We start from the raw sequence: 20,142 nt of genomic DNA on the forward strand, positions 1-20,142 counted from the left end.
TGGGGTTTTTATAATCTCCTTAATAAAAGAACTTAAGGATGGACTCAAGTAGAAACTGAAGAACAATTTTATTAGCATCTTAAAGAAAAATCTCCAAAGCTGACAAGCTGTAAATCACACGGCTGCTTGGAGAAGGAGCATAAAGGAGAAAAGGAAGGAAAGCTATTCTGTTTAAGCGGGCAGTCAGACACATGACAGATACGTAGTCACATGGCAGGGAGGGGAGCCCAGAATGCTGGCAAACCCCAAAGTGTGGGGAAAGTACGACTAGAAAAGAGAGAATGATTAAAAGGAGAAGTTACACCTTTCCGAATAACTTAAAAAAGCAGACAGATGTTCAAAGTTTGTAGCATTGACTCAGTAAGCCACTGTGCTAGGGGTGGGGATTCTGGGGGGGGGGGGAAGTACACTATCCCATTAAAGGATTAATTATTCTACCCATGTCCTTAGCACGGCTTAAGGTGAAGCTGGTACCCTATGGGTGGTCCCTTGGCCAAGTGTTTTACCATCACAGCTAGAATGTTAGGCCTTCCTACAAACCAGATATTATATTCTCTTAGCCAGAAGTTTTCTCTCTTAATGGGCCTTTATTTCTACTCTAACTTCATGGTAGCACTGGGTCAAAAACAGTGCTAAGCGTGACAAACGGTGTCTGTTTTGGACTCAGATTGTTGAAGGACAATCATGTGAGTTTGCTCTCCCTACCGTAGGAAAGTACAAGTCAGTCCTCCCTTGCAGGGGTTCCTCATCCTCTGGCTTGACCAACAGCCTCTGGTGGAAAGTACTTCGAATAAAAATGCATTTGCATTGAACATGTGCATACTTCTTAGTTTTCCTATCACTGTTCCATAAAAAATACAGAATATCAACAGTTGACACCATGTTTCAATGTTGTATTCCATGCTGAAAGTGAGCTAGTGATAATTTAAAATACATTGTGAATTGTATTAAGAGAATTGTGGGTTATATGTGTAAATGCTACCCCCTTTTTATATGAGGGACTTGAGCATCCAAGGATTTCAAAGTATCTTTTGAAAGTTTCTTAACTTCAGTTCCCTAAACATTTAGCATCACACTGATGGTGTCTGCACAAGTTATTTCTCAGAACAATGTGCCTGGTACCAAGCCCCAAAACAACTTGCAGCTTTCTAAGGAAGCTGAACTATAGAAAATACTTTTTATTATTATTCTCGTCAGTCCTTTCTGTGGCCAATCTAGAAGTCATGGCTCCCACCAAGAAGCTCTTGTTCTTGGAACTCGAAGTTGTTTTTGAAACACTGACAGAAAATCGTGCCTACAAAGAAAGAACACTCCAAAAGCCATGACCCAGGCTGGAGGGAGATGAACCTTAGAACTTGGTTTAATATCCTAAATTGGGCACAAGTCTCAAGTCAGTTAGTTTCGAAAAGAGGGTCATTGGGAAAGAGGGCTTAGGCTCTCGTGATGGTTAACAAATGGTAGATGGTGGCTCACCGAGCCCTTACCACCTTCAGCTGAGAGGTGCATCAGTCCTCTAAGATAAGCAGCATCGGCCTCTCCTGCCTCCAACCTTACTCAGTGATGCTGTTCTTCCCCCCCCACTGCCCCCCCCAGGCAAGCTCCTCCCTGGACTGTAAAGACAGCCTGCTGGGAGGTGTCCTCCGGGTCCTGGTGAATTCTCTGAGCTGCGATCAGAGCACCACCTACCTGACTCACTGTTTTGCAACTCTCCGAGCCCTCATCGCCAAGGTAAACATGGGATGCTTGTTTTCTTACCCTTAATTAAGAGTGTGGTTCTTGTCTAGCGTCACAGCCCTCTGCAAGTGGATCAGACATCATGCAGGGCATGGAGTAAGAGCTCCCCCAAGAAAGTAGACGCACTGATTCTCAGGACCTCACCGTGGGGAAGCCAAACTGTGGCTTCGTCCTTGCAGTATGGGCATAACTATAGACATTTCAGATGACCACTCACTGAATGCCAGTAACACGAGAGCAAGTCAAGGGAGCAACGTCAGCTTCTCCCCCTTTCATTCATACCTTCTACAGTGAGATTCAGTGCTATGCCTGATCCCCACTAATTACTGTGACAAAATGAACATAGTAAGATACTGGGAATGCCTGAGAACTGTGGCATTAGTAGTCCGTTACGATTATTGTCCTCCTTTGTGGGAAATCCTAGTGGGTGGGGGCCTTCTACAATAGGATCTTGTCAATTTATGAATTTGGAACTCTGCTATAATAATTTTCTCTTTCTTAGTCACCAATAATTTCCAAGGAACCCTTGAAACACAAGTAAGCCCTTCAAGGCTTGTGACGCCCTTAGCAGTGAATTCAACCTGGCTAACAATGAAGTTAATGGCACAGACCTTACCTCAGCTGTGTGACTCACAGGCGGACATCACCGCTTACCTTCCTGTCTGACACTCTTAGCTCATTCTGTGTATGGGGCACCGCGTTAACCCTACAGGCTCTTCGCTCGTCCAGACAGACATTTGCAAGTCCCAGCAGCCAGCCGGAGAGCCTGTGACAGTGCCCAGTGGTGCCTAATGGCCACCTGTGTCTCTTCCAGTTTGGAGACCTGCTGTTCGAGGAGGAGATGGAGCAGTGTGCTGACCTGTGTCAGCGGGTGCTCCATCACTGCAGCAGCAGCATGGATGTCACCCGGAGCCAAGCCTGCGCCACCCTCTATCTACTCATGCGGTTCAGCTTCGGAGCCACCAGTGTAAGCACGGACCCGGTGGGCAGCCAGAACCAGGAGAGGACACCATTGCAAAGCATGGTGGAGGGGAGCCCTACGGTGTAGCTTTTAGTTATGCCCTGTGAGGAAGACCCCAGGAGTCCGCAGATGAACAATATGAGAGGGCGGGGCAGGAGGGTGTGGGGCTGCCCAGCCGGCAGAGTTCCCACGTGTGGGACAAACACAGGGGCAGCTAAGGATTCACAAAAGCATGTCCTGTACTAAAGTCGGAATAGGTACAGCTCTGGATGGTACCAGGACGGTGTGTGGGTGAGAACGGCAAAAGATTGCTGTCATCTGGACCTGAAAAAAAAATCGGGGTGGGGGGTGAGAAATTGTCTCACTACGTAACTCTGGCTGTCTTGGAACTCACTGTATTAACCAGGCTGGCCTTGAACTCAGAGATCTGCCTGCCTCTGCCTCCCAAGTGCTGCGTTTAAAGGCGTGCACCACCATGCCTGGCTTGGACCTGGCTTTTAAGTGATACGTAGACATTTTGTGCGTTCAGTTTCATAGCAAACCTGCGTCTTGGTTTGTGCATATTTAAGGATGCATGCTTGGCATTTTACTTTCTGTCATGTTAGTAAAACATCTTTTTAAAAATGTTTTATAGCCCAAAAGTGGCGGTGCACACCTTTAATCCCAGCACTCAGGAGGCAGAGGCAGGCAGATCTCTGAGTTTGAGGCCAGCCTGTCCTACAGAGTAAGTTCCAGGACAGCCAGGGCTATACAGAGAAACCCTGTCTCAGAAACCAAAGACAGGTGGTGGTGGTGGGGAATATTTTATTTTAAATTCTGTAAAAGATCTCTAACCTTAGAAAAGAATTTATAGATGGAACAGGAGGCAGATAAATGGGCCCAGAGAAGAGATGGAGACTCCTTAGGGTTTTGGTTTGCTTTGTCCTATTTTGTCTATTTTGTGTTAATTCTGGGAACTGAACTGCAGACTCCACAATGCTGAATGTTTACTTTACTACTGAGCTGTATCCCTGGCCCCAGCCCTCATGATCTGTTAGGGAGAACTCTTTAAAAACCTGTAGGGCATGCTGCCTGGGCCCTTAAGTACCTGTGGTTTTCCATAGTCCTGGGAGAAAAGAAGACATGGAAAGGTACTATTTACTTCAAATCCAAAATCTCAAAAGTGTTACCTTTGTGGATCTCTGTGAGTTCAAGGCCAGCCTGGTCTACAGAGCGAGTTCCAGGACAGCCAGAGTTACACAGTGAAACCCTGTTTCAAAGAACAAACAAAAATGCTGCCTCAGAAGGTTCCAAGAGACTCTTGACACAAAGCATATATCCTGTGACCAACTTTAGAACAAATCCGTCAGCCTTGCAGTGCGGCAGTGGCCCAAACGCAATGAAAATTTAAAAGGCGCCTGACAGATTTATGGGAGCATATGATCCATCCAACCATTCCAACAGTAATGTGAGTCTTGTGCGAAGTGTAGCTCACAGTCTATTGAGAGAAAAGGAAATGCTTAAGACGGGAATGAGAGAAACCCCGGGAGCTGTTTGTGTCTGGCCCCGCAGCCTCCCGTTAGCTGTCTGCTGACTCTCTTGTTCGCTCCATCTCTTCCGATGCAGAACTTTGCAAGAGTAAAGATGCAGGTAACCATGGCACTGGCATCCTTGGTAGGCAAAGCACCAGACTTCAATGAGGAGCACCTGAGAAAGTCCTTAAGGACCATTCTGGCCTATTCAGAAGAGGACACGGCCATGCGGGCAACTCTTTTTCCCACGCAGGTAGACCCGGGAGCGTAACTTTGCCTTGTGTCTGAGTTCGAGATTACCATTTACAAGCATATACATTTATGGTTTTGCATATAAGGTTTTGCACATAAAATTATGTGAAATGTATACGTGTGATTTGCAGACATTCCTAACCTGTCCTGCAGTTGCATGATCCCAGTGATTGAGAATGCAACAAGCAGAGCACTGTCCTCAACTGCAAGACACCAAGAGTCTACTAAGGGCGTAGTCCCAGACCATAAGAGTCTACTAAGGGCGTAGTCCCAGACCATAAGAGCAAAACAAGGAAAGGGACACCTGAGTATGCGGTAACAAACACTGTGCAGGATTTAAGAAAGGAGATGCAGAGGAACAAGGTTTAGATGCCATTCAGTGGTAGAACCTAGAATACACAAAACCCTGGGATTGACCGACATCACTCCAAAAAGGTAGGTATGTAGGTAGGTAGATAGGTAGGTACGTACGTACATACATGCATGCATACATACATACATACATACATACATACATACATACATACATACATACATAATTGATGGATGGATGGATAGATAGACAGACAGACAGACAGACAGATAGATAGAGGATGGGGACAGACAGATAGAAAATGGAGACAGACAGACACATGGACAGACAGACAGACACACAGATGGATAGATAGTAAGGGGTGACTGATGAAGAAACAGTGGTCTGGCAATGTGGGAGTAGAGAGGAGTGAAGTTCCTAGAGTAGAATGTAGGGGAGAGGGAGTAAGGAGCATGGATGTAATGGTTTGTGTGTAAGACAGACCAGAAAGCTCCCACTTAGGAAGAGCTTGCAGATAAGAATTAGTCCTAAAGAAACTGGGAGGACAGTCTCTTCTGTCTGTCTGCAGAGCCCACGTGACAGATGCCCATGCAACGGATGCAGCCTGCCTGCCTTTAACTCCAGCCCCTAGCCTACCCTGTAGTGGGTTCTCACACCCTGATATTCCAGAGTGGTTTACACCTTTGCGGTTGGCAAACGATCAAGTCTGTCTGCACTTTCTCTGCAGGTGGAGGAGCTTCTCTGCAATCTCAACAGCATTTTATACGACACAGTGAAGATGAGGGAATTCCAGGAGGACCCTGAGATGCTCATGGACCTCATGTACAGGTAAAGGCTCCTGAGCAGAGAAGGGCGTTGTTCTTGTGCATGGTGGTACGCACCTTCAATCCCAGCACCCGGGAGGAAGAGGCAGGTGGATCTCTGAGTTCAAGGTCAGCCTGGTCTACAGAGTGAGTTCCAGGACAGCCAATGCTCCACAGAGAAACCGCCAAACCAAACCAAAACAAAACAAAACAAAAAGACATTAATTGTGATATTTGTGAGTCTGGGTATTTGTCTCAGTGAGGTTTCACCTTTTTTCTTTTTTTGTTAATTTTTTATTTTTTTAAATGGATGATTTGTCAGCATGTATGTCTGTGTACCACATGCCCCTGGAGGCCAAAAGGGGGCATTAAATCCCCCTAGGGCTAGAGTCATAGACAGTTTGGAGCCAGCGTGTGGGTGCTGGGAATCAACCCAGGTCCTGCAGAGCAGTCAGTGATCCTGACCACTGAGCCATCTCTCCAGCCCCAGTGGAGCCCTCTCTGGTGTCATTATCATAGCTAGGATAGGTAGGGCAGTTTGGGAGTAACATCCGAAAATATACGAACACTAATGGAAAACTGGAGTTGGCTCATTCCAAATTTCCAGAAAGGTTTCCTTAACCAAGTGCAATGTTTAAATATTTTAAAAACATTTTAAATATTCTATCTAGGATGAGAGAAAAGAGTTATTATCTGTTACATGAGTTATTTCCCACAGGCTGAACTGAAGTTGTATCCATGAACAGAGAATTCTAAGTTTTACTTTAGAAGTCACTGTACTTTAAACCCTTTCTCTTCTGGTCCAGTAGTTTGGGGAGAAATCACTTACAGATAAAAATCCTCAGATCCATCATAAGAGAAACAGTACTTTGTCCCCCATTATAACTCTGAGATAAAAGGAAGGAGATTACTTGAGATCCATGAAAGTGGACATCATTTTAACAGACTTTTTTCTCCTCAGAAGATTTGTGCTAATCATTCCTTCTTGACATCCAGCACACTCTTGGCACCTAGAGTTGTACGAAATGTTTACCGTTTCTCTCTCTCTCTCTCTTTTTTAATTGTAAACAAAAATATTATGGGGGATAATAAAGCATACAAGGAGAGAAGAACAAGAAAGTTGAGGTGCCTCCCCTGTAAGAGGGGTGCCACTGAAGGGTTGAACATGAAACTTTCCCAATCTGTCTTCAGAATTGCCAAGAGCTACCAGGCATCCCCTGACCTGCGGCTGACCTGGCTCCAGAACATGGCAGAGAAACACACTAAGAGGAAGTGCTTCACAGAGGCCGCCATGTGCCTGGTGCATGCAGCAGCCTTGGTGGCAGAGTACCTGAGCATGCTGGAGGACCACAGTTACCTGCCTGTGGGCAGCGTCAGCTTTCAGGTGGGACAGACAGGGGCCGCCTTTGTTAGATCAGCATCCAACCAGGGGCTGGGTGCTTCCACCCGAGGGAGTGCGTCCGTCCACAGTCACCACAGGTGTTTCTGGATGCGACGAAGGAAAAAAAACCAAGGATGGTTTCCACCATTCAAATATCTGGTCCTAGTTGTCTGTGTTGCCGCCGTTGAAAAGCCCTGTGTCAAAGTATTATCATCATCGCCTTGTCTAATGGCTTCGCCGTCTTTTAAAACATATTCATTACAGTAAATGGTACTTAGAGGTAACGGGAGCTTTGGGAGATATTCGCAGACATTTTAGACATTCGGCCATCCCCATAAGCCTGCGAAGCAGGTTGATAAGGAGGTTAGTGTTACTTCTGTTTCACTGATGTAAGAAACAAGACAACGCTTTTTAAAGATCATTTTAAACTCTTTATAGAACAGTTGTATTTGGCTTATATACTGGCAAGGAGGGGACAGTGGTATAATGATTCCTTCACAAACCAGTCCCTCAGATCCGTTCCCCGACTTTGTGAGATTCCACTCTTGTCCAAAACAAGGAAAGAATCAAATTTACCTGAGATGGGAAACAAAATGGCTCAATGGTTGCTTTCTGAGAATAACCTGAAATTTACCTACAGCCAACAAGGGCAAATTGTGTCAGACCTAAAAACTCCTCCAGGGCTGCCCATTATGTCCTTGGACTGTTGTTACCGTGTGGTTTAATGCACTACTTAAAGGGCAGGAAAGCCCCAACAATAAGTGTTATGAGTAGGTTTTCTGTAGAGATGACCATCCCTGCAGCTTACAGGATAGTCATGGCCGTCTCCAGCCAGTCGTGGGAAGCTGGAGACAAGCGTTTTACATTGTTCTTGTTTGAACTTCCGTGGATGAATGTATGAAGGGCTTTGTTCTCATTACTGTTCTTCAACACAATTTGTGATGCTTTCTTTGTAACGGAGAAAGAAAAGACGACTCTAAGTAGCTTTCCCAGGCTTCGAGAAAAAGACACCGAAACTATTGCTGGTGGAGCCCAGCGCTTCTGGTTTCTCAAGGCCTGTTCATCTGTGGGCTGAGCCTTATCTCTGTTCATTCCTGCCTCCTCTCTTACAGTAACAAGAACACTTGCTCTTTGATTTCATTCTCCACAGATAAATTTTTAGTCTCGATTCGGAATGTTTGCTATAAAACCCAGTTAAATTCCCATTCAGAAGCACGAAAGAATTCCATCTGATTCTGGGTCGAGGGAATGAGAAAGTTTAGAGAAATGCCGTAAGCGGTTTGTTCTGCCCACTTGCCTGTTACCATGCTGCTGTAGCGCTGCCCTCCAGCTCCTGCAGGACACCTACACTTCTCCCTTGACATGGAACTGTCCCCCTTTTCTCAGCTCCTCTACCGAGCTATTTCTTCTAGCTCTCTTACGCCTTTTCCTAAACGCTGTACTTTGTTACTTCCTACCTAATGCTTAAAAATTAACCAAATTTCATTTTTACTTTTATGTTTAATAACTCTTACTTTATCTGTGCGGTACTTAGAGTTTGGTTGAGTTGCCAAGGTGGGATAGAATTCCAGAACCCCTGGGGAAGTCTATCTTAGCCTTATGCGGAGTATACAGATCCATCTTCTTATATGCCTTTTTTTATTAATCATTTTATTTATTTACATTTTCAAATGACATCAAATTATATCAAATGATATAACTTCCCAGTTATACCTCCACAGCTCCCCTACCCCGTCTCCCTTCGCCCCTTTGCCTCTATGAGGGTGCTCTTCCAACCACTCACCCACTCCTGCCTCACCCCTTTATCATCTCCCCACGCTGGGCCATCAAACCTCCACAGGACCAAAGGCCACCCCTCCCATGAATGCCAAATAAGGCCATCCTCTGCTACATATGCAGCTGGAGCCATGGCTCCCTCCATGTGTGCTCTTTGGTTTGTGGTTTAGTCTCTGGGAGCTCTGGGGGGTCCAGTTAGTTGATGTTGTTCTTCATATGGGGTTGCAATCGTCTTCAGCTCCTCCAGTCCTTCCCCTAGCTCCTCCATTTTGGTACCCCGGCTTAGTCTGATGGTTGGCTGTGAGTATCTGCATCTGTATTGGTCAGGTGCTGGCAGAACCCCTCAGGGAACAGCCATACCAGACTCCTTCTGGCGTCAGCAATGGTGTCAGGGCTTGGTGTCTGATCTGAGCCTTCTTATCTTCAGATGCTCCTGTAACACGCGCAGAGAGGACTCTTAACATCCGTCGCCATGTTCTCTCAGCTGCCTCCCCCTCGTCCTCTCTTTATATATCTGTATCAATTCCTTCTTTTTTTTTTTGTTTTTTTGTTTGTTTGTTTGTTTTTGGCTTTTGTTTGTTTTGTTTTGTAGTATTGTCGTTATTTGAAACAGGGTCTTGCGATACCGCCCTGGCTAGCCTGGTACTCCCCACGTTGAACAGAAGCCTTAAACTCACAGAGGTCCCCCTGCCCCGTGTCACTCAAGTTCCGGGATTAAAGGCCACCATGGCTGGCTGTCCATTCCTTCTTTTACAGAATGTTCATTGAACATTCATCCCGTCCACACGAACTTTATATTCTAGCAAGAGTCAATTTGGAAATGGGTGCTGGAAAGTGAGTGATACCAAGCCCACATTAACCTAAGGAGACATGGAATTCATCAGCCTGTGCGGGGAAACTAGCCCTCAGTACTTGCCAATCCAGACCTAAAATCCAAACTCATCCACCTTCGGTGGTGTGGTGGGCATCATTCTTCATAGGCAGAATTTCCTCACTGAAGATGCTAGAGATTCAAGAAAAGATAAATCCCTTCTTTCTAGAGTTGCAAAAAATGTCTCAGGGTATCTTATTGGTTCTGACCAGGTCATGTGTTTATCCCTGAATCAATCATAACGGTCAAAGTAGTAAGATGGTTTGTTATCTATCCCATAGTCACAGGTCACATTGAGAAAATTAAGATACTTTATGTCACAAAAGAATAAAGGAATTCAGAGAGTATTAGCAACAGGTATCCTCTATTGACTACTTTCTCTCTTTCCTTCCCTCCTTCTTCCTTCCTTCCTTCCTCCCTTCCTTCTTCCCTCCCTCACTCTCTCTTTTTCTTTGACAGGATCTCACTGCTCTTGAACTCAGAGAGATCCATCTGCCTCTGCCTCACAAGTGCTGGGATTCTAGGCTTTTACTACCATGCCTGCCTCTATAGCCAATTCCTTAAACATCCTGCTTTAGTTTTTAATCTCGCTGTACTCCGATAAGATTAAGCCTTTGGGAAAGACTTGTAAAGCAGAGATAATGTTCAGGAGAAATAACTTGGAAGGCAGTGAGGTCCAAGCCACTGAGATCATCGGAATTCTAACCCTGGGGTACAAGCAACACTGACCTCACAAGCACAGATATGATAGTTGCGTTTACACCCTCACTCTGAAGCCAGGAGTGTCTGCCCAGAGTCTTTCCCCCATGACTTACAGCTCCTGAGCTGCCCAGCACATGCCTGTTCCTCCAGGAGTAGGAAAGTCTCATACAGTTCCAGTAGTGCTAGCGTCCTAAGCCATTAGATTCCGCCAGCTGAATTTCTTGTCCCCTCTGCCATCAGTTCGTCATAATGATTCACATTTTGAAGAAAGATTGGTCACAGAGGACTTTGAAAAACTCTGTGTTCATAAAACTGTATTCCAATGTAACTGTGAGGGGACAGGCTACAGCAACTGCCTCCTTATGGGTTCATAAAGAAGATCCCATGATCTTGTTCGCCAAATCAGAAGGTGGACAGCCTATATTTCACAAAGCGCATCTGAGCTTTGCCGAGAGAGTTCTGAAGTATAGCCCAACTTCCAGGGGACAGAGCGTTACGTGTTCAGCAGTAGGAAGGCGTGACCTGTGTGCTCTCTATGCTTCCTACACAGTGGAAGTTTCCCATTCTTCTCTATACCATACTCACTTCTTCCATAGCTGGAAGCCAAGAATGGCTCTTGGCCTATCAGGGCCTTTAATGTCCCTGCCTGGATCAGAGCTTGGATGAGGCACGTGGGGTGTGTGCAGCATAAAATGCAAAGTGAAACTCGCTGTCAGAGTCCAGCAGGTCCCAAGTCAGCAGTCCCAGGACCCTGAACATGAATGCTGCCTGAAGGCTGTGCCCTGGGTTTCCCGTTTGAGCCAACCCTGCCCAAGATATTACATTCCCTGTTAAGAGGCTCTCATGTCTGTAGTTCATAGGAAGGAAAACCACAGAGACGAAAGGGGAGTGCAGCTTCTGTCCTACGTAACAGCATCCATAAAGACATTCTCGTCCATCACTTCCCTATGTAACATTGCACTTCTGTAGCTCAAGGTCAGGGCGGCAGGAGCAGCGTCAGCAAAACAGGAATCCGTTTTCTGCTCACCGGCCTTGCCCTTCTAATCCAGGACTCTGTGTTTGCGTAGGGTTATCTCGCTAACAGTAAGGCTGTTTCAGCTAAACTGTTGTTAAGGGAAGTGTCCTTTCTAGAACGTTGCTTCATGGTTAAAAATTGTGGAGTTTGATGACAAGTTTGCTCACCTCTTCCATCTCTGGAAGCCAAGAGTGGCTCTCGGCCTATCAGGGGTATTAATGTCCCTCCCGGGATCAGAGCTTGATGAGGCATGTGGGGTGTGTGCGACACAAAATGTAAAGAGAAACTCGCTGTCAGAGGCCAGCAGGTCCCAAGTCAGCAGTCCCAGGAGGCTGACCATGAGCGCCTTTCAAAATGAATGGCCACCAGAAGTTCACAGGGTTGGAATCACAGACTCGTAGTAATCATGGTCTGGTGAAGGCGGTAGAGCTTAGCTTCTTTATCTGTCTGGGTTTTGTGGTGCCCTGTTTGTCAGGTCTTGTGCTCCCTGGGCTCATAGTGGGTTCTCTTGCAGAATATTTCTTCCAATGTGCTTGAGGAGTCTGCAGTCTCCGATGACACCTTGTCACCTGATGAGGACGGTGTATGCTCTGGTCGCTACTTCACTGAGAGTGGCCTGGTAGGCCTCCTGGAGCAGGCTGCAGAGCTCTTCAGCACGGTCAGTGTCTACAGGGCTCATTCAACCCTTCATCGCACTCAGAGGAGCATGCAGGGCAGGGCTGGGCCTGGATGGGTGTTCCCAGATTGGCCCAGCGGAGCGGTCGATGTCCACAATTGCATCAGCTCTCCAAGGGAGGAGAGAACGCCTTTCACCGTGGACATACTTAATTCCACAGCATACGCATTAGCCAGGAGTAGTTTCAGTGTTGTTTCTGTTTAATGGGGTAGAATGTAAGCCATAGAGAGGGAGACAGTTTGCCCAGGTTACACCATCAGAGATGAGGCATAATCTCAGAAAAAATAGGGGAGGAGCCCCTGAGAATCTATAATGTCTTCCACATCTGACACTCAACAGGTCTTCAAGACCGTGCACAGCAGGGCAGCTCGGAGAGCTGAAAACAGCAGAAGCCACAGAGCCATCCCCTAGCCCGATCTGGGTCTCCTAGTAAGAGGAAAAGCACAGAGCTACAGTTCAGGCCATGGTGGCAACTCAGGTCATGGTAGCAAGCCGCTTGTAGTTTTCCATTTTCTGTTGCCCCTGCCCCCATAGTGAAGCCACGTAAGTGTAATACTTTATTTACCTGGTCAGTCAGTCTGTTTTCCTCCCTGTGATTTTCATTCTCTCCTCTTTACCTCCAGACTCCCTCCCCATACTGCTAACATTTGGACGTTTGCATTCACTGCCTTTATTTCCCTATCTTTTTTTCCTAGAAAACTTTTCCAGAAAAGACTTTTTAACTTAATTTTTAGTTAAAAAACTGATTTCTTATTACATTTTCCCATAGGCATATTATTGTATTTTTTTCCATATATACACACACACATACACATATACCCTTATTTTCCTGAAATCCTAGAAAATCAATTGGTTAGAACCATATTAGCTCCCTTGAGGCCCTGAGTCTGGCTAGAGGAGAACCTCTGATAAACTCAAAAGCCACAGGCACATCTCTCCAAGCCCCTCGGGGCCTGGGCCATCTCCTCCAGTTTTCAGTTTGTGAAAAGCTTCCTCCCTAGTTAGCATTGCCATATGGGGGTAGCAATGTTCCTTGACCATAAAGATAGCAATGTGCCTGGTTTGACCCGAAGATGTCCAGACAGACCTGGATTCCATAAAGCACTGTGATGCTCTCGGATGTGTTATTTGCATAATTAACTCGTCCCTTGTCTTAAACTTCCAGTGCATTAAATGATCTCCTCTTTCCCAGGGAGGCTTGTACGAGACAGTTAATGAGGTCTACAAGCTGGTCATTCCCATCCTGGAAGCACATAGAGATTTCCGGAAGCTGACCTCTACTCACGACAAGCTGCAGAAGGCCTTTGACAACATCATTAACAAGGTAGCTGGGATGGGCCTGGTCCGTGGGTTCTGTGAGCCGGTGTCACGTGACCCTGCCCTAGTGCTGCACCACCATCTCCCTGGCTATAGATTCCCCTGAGCTCATCATCTTCGCTGCAACTCAAGTCGGATTGCTTTATAGCTAGGAAATGTGAGAAGATTGAGTTAAACGAAGGCCCCAGAAGTCTCTCATTGGATGTCTTTTGTCATCAGTTCTGGGGTTTATTATGTAAATATTAAGTCTGCTTAACAAAGGGGATCTTCTTAATGAGAGTAAATGACAGTAAATTGTTTGCAGCCCAATAACCAGTCCTTTTAGCCCAGTGGGTCACCGGTAACAACACAGCTAAGAACGCTTCTCTTTACTCCTGTAACAGGACCATAAGAGGATGTTTGGAACTTACTTCCGAGTTGGTTTCTACGGATCCAAATTTGGGGATTTGGATGAGCAGGAATTTGTGTACAAGGAACCTGCGATTACAAAGCTCCCTGAGATCTCACATAGACTAGAGGTGAGAAAGTGAGTCTGTGCTTGACCTTGTACATTCCGGAATAAGGCAATATGTCACTTTCAAAATACGTTCATGGCTGGCCTCTAACTTTTCTACCTTACATTTGTAGTGTGGGGGAGTGGGCAAGATTGTGAATACCATACACATTTGGACGTTCTCTTGAATTCTGTGTGTGTTTCAGAGTTTAAAGTTTAAATCTTGAAGTGATTTTTCCAAGACTATATAAAATTCAGTCAGCATCCATCGTTGTAGCCCCCTTCCACGCATGACCACTGTGTACCACGCACAGGCATTGGGCATGTTGCTTGAGGGTTCTCATCTCAATTTGGAAGCCATCTGACAAAACTGCAGAATCATTCCCTCCACTTTCAGCGGTGAGACCGTCCTTAAGTTGTCCCCTAATAGCACACTCCTCTCAGACACAAAGCGGCTGGAAAGTAGCTATGGCTAGCCCCAGCTAAAACCTGGCAGCTACACTGTGAAACAGAAAACAGTAGTGAGTTCTGAAAGGACAGAGCTAAAGAACTAGCATAAAGAAAGGCTGAGAAAACTGAAGCAGAAACTGAGAGGAGCAAGCGTAAGAGCCCTCTCGGGCAGAGACCGGGGTCCTGTGAAGAGCTGACATCTAACCACCGACTCCTCCCTCCTTATGCTCCCATGCCACACTTTGACTGTGTCCCCTCTTATGACCGGAAAGCTTAAAAAGTGTCGCTCAGTTGTCTCTTGTACTATTCAGCCCCGCCAAGAGGAGAAGACTCAACTCTGAGAAGCCGCGGCCTAGTCAGGTTGGGTAGCTTGTCCAAAGTCATTTGCTTCACAGCAAGGAAAACTAGCCATGGGCCCAGACTCTTAACTCCCTAATATTGTGTCCTCTGCTTAGGATTAGAAATATGTTTCTTGTCTCCTTCACACTGTGGCTTGTCACGTCATGGGAAGTCTGGCCCCTCCAAATGTTCAGGGTACAAAATACAAAATGTAAATCATGCCTTACCCATGGAGCTTCTTCCAAAAGTCTGATGATGTTGGCTGAATTTGAGAGCACACATCCGTACTGTAGGGAACACCTAGGTATTCGAGTGTGCTGAACATCCTTAGACTTTTATTTCTGGTTCAGGAAGTGCTTAAGTTTGCTTTTTAGCTCAGAGGGACCATCAATAATCAGCAAATCTTGCCTTGTGCTTGTTCCAAAGAATTGCAAGCTTTCAAAATGAGTTTTACATACCCTGGGCCTCTCTTCCCTAGGGATTTTATGGCCAGTGTTTTGGTGCCGAGTTTGTGGAAGTGATAAAGGACTCGACTCCCGTGGATAAAACCAAGTTGGATCCTAACAAGGTATGGAGAAAATTGACTAAAAGCAGTCATCAGACTCTACCCTGAAAGAAGAAAATGACATTCTGGATCTGGACTACCCCAGTCCTTCAAATGTAACCATGTTTTGACTTGTTTTTTTTTTTTTTGAGGGGTGCACACACACATGTATGAGTAGAGTGTATGAAGGCCCACCCTCCCATATATGACCACATGTGCAAGCTAAAATTTAGCACCTGGTGTCTTTCTCTATCATGAACCACTTTCTTTTTAATACCTGGGGTTCCCTGTTTGGCCAGTAAACAGCAGGGTCAACCGTCCCCACCACCCCAGCACTGGGGATACACATGTGCAAGGCGGTGGCTTTTCTGTGGGTACCAGGGAGCTGAACTAGGGTTCTCATTTTACCCACTTCTCCTTTTTAGAATTTTTTGACAGGTTCTGGCTGTGTAACTCAGTCTGGCCACACCCCAGCTCTGTGTTTATATAAAGCATTTCTCATCATCCCCCTACAGCCCTTAGGACTAGGTTTGGTTGTTTCCATTTTATAAGATAAGAAAGCTGAGGCTTGGAAAGGTCGGACCACTTTCCAAGATGACGCTAATGGCAGAGCCACGACTCTCACAAGAGGTCTGATTCCACCCACATTCTTCTTAATTACTGTGGCTCATTAGAACATTTCTGTAAACTGTTTAAACTTTCTACTTAAAGCAAGCTTTAAAATTCCAACCTCTGGGCCTGGAGAGATGGTTCAGCAGTTAAGAGCACTTCCTGCTCTCCCAAAGGACCCAAGTTTGGTTCCCTGCACCCACATCAGTCTATCAGTCTGTAACTCCAGCTGCATGGCATCAGTCCCCTGCAGAAATGCATGCACACTTATGGCAAATACAAACTGTGTGTGGACCTGTGTGTGTGTGTGTGTGTGTGTGTGTGTGTGTGTGTGTGTGTGTGCGCGTGCGTGCGTGTATGTAAGTAAATGCAGCGGCTTCTGGCTGGCCATACTTAGTGGCTCCATTCTTTAAGCTGCAGGCTTTCCTTCTAGAGACGTGCAGGATGGCTATGGTAAGGGAGGCAACATCAGGGCCATAGGCTTCATTGTTCCACACCAAGGTTCCATCCCACGCTGAGAGGATAGTGCTGTGCATTTCTGATGCTGACAGCTGTAGCACGTGACTTCACAAGTTCAAGACTGCCCTTGTTTCAAACATGAGCCTCAGCTGAGGCCCCCACACCACCCGTGCTTCTAGCTGACTACAAATTTAGGAATTCTTACGACACCCTTGGGTTAGATTAACTCTCCCGGATAAGCTCAAGGACTGACAACAGAACCACAGTTCTGATTACGGTTGTACAATAATGGATTCATAGAGTACAAGGTCAGAAGGAAGGCCAGCTTCTCTGTCCTCTCCTTGTGGGTCCCTGAGTTCTGCCTTCCAGAATTGCAGAAAGATGATCTGATAGGGAGGGACTGGCCAAATGCATGTTTTTCGACATTTGTCCAAACGCTCTCTTGAGAGAGCCTGAGCTGGGGCCTGAGAGCAGTCAAGATAAGCACTGGACAGAAATGTTTGGAGTCCTTGGAGGATAAGGCTGGCTGTGTGCCCAAGTGCCCTTCCCAGCGTCAGGGCCTTTCCCCTCTTTTAGAATTCCCAGGGCAGGTTGTGAGTTTAGAAAGAGAATCCTAACCCAAAATCACACCCAGATTTCATTATTCTAAAGCGTGAATTACACTGTGAGGTCAGTGAGCCACTCTTCCTCCTCTCTGAGGTGTCCCACCCTGAAACGTTGATCATTTCCATTCCTTTCCTTGTGCCTTTAAAGAACTCTTCTTTATTAACAAGCACCCACCCCTCCCTCTTTCCTCCCCTACCCTTACCCCGCCTCCCTCTCTCCCCTCTCTCCACCTCCCTCCCCCCTCTCTCTCCTGTGTGTGTATGTGGGTGTGTGTGTGTGTGTGTGTGTGTGTGTGTGTGTGTGTGTGTGTGTGTGTAATTCACTGATGTGTCATTTGGATACATACACATAGCCAGTACCTTGACAGTCAAGGTACAAAACCACCCTGTTCCTCTGAGAGGTTTGCCCAGCCTCTTTGCCACCACTCCCTAATTCCTTCAGTGGTCACCAAGCTGAGCGGTGGACCCCGATCTGTGTAGACTTGTCTGTCTGGAGGTGCCCATGTGGCACATGCAGCCCTTTGAAGCTGACTTCTACTCAGCCTAGCCCATCCGTGACTCACCAAGTTGAAATGCTCCTTCCTGTTCATGCTAAGTGTCATTCGCTGTGTTGATATGCCACACTTTGCTTAGTATCTCTACTAGAGGGACACTTGGGCGCTTTCTAGTTGTTTATTGAGGACAATGTTGCTCTAGATCAGTGGTTCTCAACCATCCTAACGCTGTGACCCTTTAATACAGTGCATGTCGTGACGACCCCAACCATAAAATCACTTCACAACTGTAATTTTGCTTTCGTTATGAACTGTGATGTGAATATCTGATGTGCACTAATATGCCACCCACCCCTGTAAAAGGGTAGTTCCACACGGGGTCATGACCCTCGGGTTGAGAACAGCACCTCTCAAGCATGGCCTCGTTGAGACCGATTATTACCTTCATTCCTGTTGTGTTTTGTGAATTTCCTGAGAAATATGTTTCTGTTCACCTCATATAGTGAGGGCAACAACAGATCAAAGAAAGGGTTCTCTTCAAGTCTAACTTGGTAAATCGATGAATTTATTGGTGTTATTTACAGAGCATGGGTACTCATAATACACTGTACTACTGTGAAACCCTCTATGTGATTTACGGGCAGCTATTCCACCAAAGAAGCCCCTCCCCTCAGCAAGGGTTTGCAGCTTAATCTTTGGGGAAGAGTGGAAAACAGCAGAGGAGGGGCAGACATCATCGGTGCGGAGAGCGCCACAGTAGCCTACCCTCTTCCTTCATACATCACAGCTGCTCTGGTTCAAGAGAGCAATGAGCACACCCAAGGGAGAACCCCACACGAGTACTGCGTACACGCGTGGGAGTGGGGTTCTTGTGTGTGCGGCATTTGACTGCATGAGGAGCCTTGGCTTACAGAGCAGCCATGCTGCACTCTGCATTCCTGGTGCTCATTCGAACATTCCAGCCGCTCCATTCTGGCAAACACTTGCTGTTGTACATTTCCTCAGTCTAAGCATTTGCACTACCTAGGGAGCAGGCCCTCATTATGGATGACTTTGCCATGCTAGAGATGGGGCAGGTGAACCCATCTCTTCCTTTAAGCATGTTCCCTTCCACAACCTCAGGGTCCTTTCTTTGCCTGGGGTGGAGAGGAGAAGGGGCAGGTTCTGAATTCCAGCCCGAGGTGTTTGGCATTGGTGGTTTTCCAGATTGGAAAGGAGTGGTGGGCTCTGTCCCAGCATGCACCTCTTTGGCTGAATGGCTCGTCTCTTCCTGTCTCCTCGCCTCTTCCCCCAGGCCTACATACAGATCACTTTTGTGGAGCCTTACTTTGATGAGTATGAGATGAAAGACAGGGTGACCTACTTCGAGAAGAATTTCAACCTTCGGAGGTTCATGTACACCACCCCCTTCACCCTGGAGGGGAGGCCCCGGGGAGAGCTGCACGAGCAGCATCGCAGGAACACGGTGCTCACCACCATGCATGCCTTCCCCTACATCAAGACCAGGATCCGAGTCAGCCAGAAAGAGGAGGTAACGCACCCCGAGGGAAGTGGCCACCTCTGGGAAAGGGGGGCCTGGATGATCTCCCAGACCCACACACCAGCTCTACCTCATGAAGGGAACCCTAAAGGAAGGGAAGAGAAGGGCTGGGCTCAGTGGCACGGAGGATTCAGGGGCAGGTGGATGGCTGTGCATTCAAGGCCAGCCTTATCTGCCTAACAAGTTCCGAGGCAACCAGGACGACATGGTAAGACTCAACAAACATGTGCCAGCCCTGGGACTACTGTGATCCCAGTCGTCCAGAGCCTGAGGCAGGAGCATCTTGAGTTGGAGAGCATCCTGGGTTGCATAGCAAGTCTAAGGCACCCAGATTTTGTCTGAATAAACCAGGGCTGGAGAGGTAGCTCAACGGTAGGACATTTGTCTGGCTTGGGCAAAGATATCCTTGAAATAATGCCTCAAGGCTATTCTTTCACTCTCGTGGGGCCAAGGGAATCTCATTCAGTTAATTATACCTTTGAAGACAGTATTAAATATTTAGCTCTTTAAAGTTATTTATATAGCATATTTACATATTTAGTGTATCCATTTTAATTATAAGCGTATATGTCTATATAGTCCCTTCATATTCTTATGTTTTATATCCATAGAATCAACCAACTATGAATTGGCATATTGAAGGGGAATTTTACATATATACAGAATTTGTATGAATTTTTACCCTTAAAAAAATAAGAACTTTGCATACATATAAGCTCTCCTGAGCAGATAGGAAGGAACCCGTTGCCCGGTGTGGTGCCACACACCTTTAATCCCAGCATTTGAGAGGCAGAGGCAGGTAGATCTCTTGAGTTCAAATCTCCATGGTCTACAGAGTTCTAGGACAGCCAAGGGCTACACAGAGAAACCCTGTCTGTAGCAGAGATCGTCTGCAGTCTTTGCAGCCCATTGGATGTGAAGAGTTTACTGCTACCCCATAGAGTGTGTCCCACTGCTGTGATCAAATGCCTGGTGGGACCAACTTAGGAGCAGATTCACTGTAACTCAGTCTTCAAGGTCTCGTCCATTGCGGTGAAGAAGGAACGGCAGAGCTGTTCCATGCACACCATAGCAACCAGGAAGCAGACAAGGCTTCCAGGAAGGGACAAGGAAAACTACAGCCCCAAGGGTTTATGCTCCCATAAACCTATACCACCCAGCTAGGCCCCACAGTCTACACTTCGTGAGAGACTCATCCACTGGTTATGTTAAAGGTTTCTGTTGGAAACCAAGCCCCCAGTCCATGGATCTGTGGGTATATTTCATATTCAAACATCTGTGCATCCACAGATTTCAA

At 46.5% G+C, this 20,142-nt stretch overlaps 1 protein-coding gene across 1 annotated transcript in view; it reads left to right on the plus strand.

The window, feature by feature from the left end:
- The window catches only part of Dock8 (dedicator of cytokinesis 8), a 189,667-nt gene that overhangs the window by 159,584 nt on the left and 9,941 nt on the right, over positions 1 to 20,142 (plus strand). Inside the window, exons 35-44 of the mRNA XM_032891748.1 lie at positions 1,594 to 1,728; positions 2,549 to 2,701; positions 4,301 to 4,459; positions 5,499 to 5,599; positions 6,766 to 6,958; positions 11,834 to 11,977; positions 13,188 to 13,319; positions 13,696 to 13,830; positions 15,073 to 15,162; positions 18,600 to 18,836. Coding sequence (XP_032747639.1) covers positions 1,594 to 1,728; positions 2,549 to 2,701; positions 4,301 to 4,459; positions 5,499 to 5,599; positions 6,766 to 6,958; positions 11,834 to 11,977; positions 13,188 to 13,319; positions 13,696 to 13,830; positions 15,073 to 15,162; positions 18,600 to 18,836 — 1,479 coding nt within the window. The remainder of the gene's footprint in view (positions 1 to 1,593; positions 1,729 to 2,548; positions 2,702 to 4,300; positions 4,460 to 5,498; positions 5,600 to 6,765; positions 6,959 to 11,833; positions 11,978 to 13,187; positions 13,320 to 13,695; positions 13,831 to 15,072; positions 15,163 to 18,599; positions 18,837 to 20,142) is intronic.

Source organism: Rattus rattus, chromosome 2, assembly GCF_011064425.1.
Source record: "Rattus rattus isolate New Zealand chromosome 2, Rrattus_CSIRO_v1, whole genome shotgun sequence".
NCBI lineage: Eukaryota > Metazoa > Chordata > Mammalia > Rodentia > Muridae > Rattus > Rattus rattus.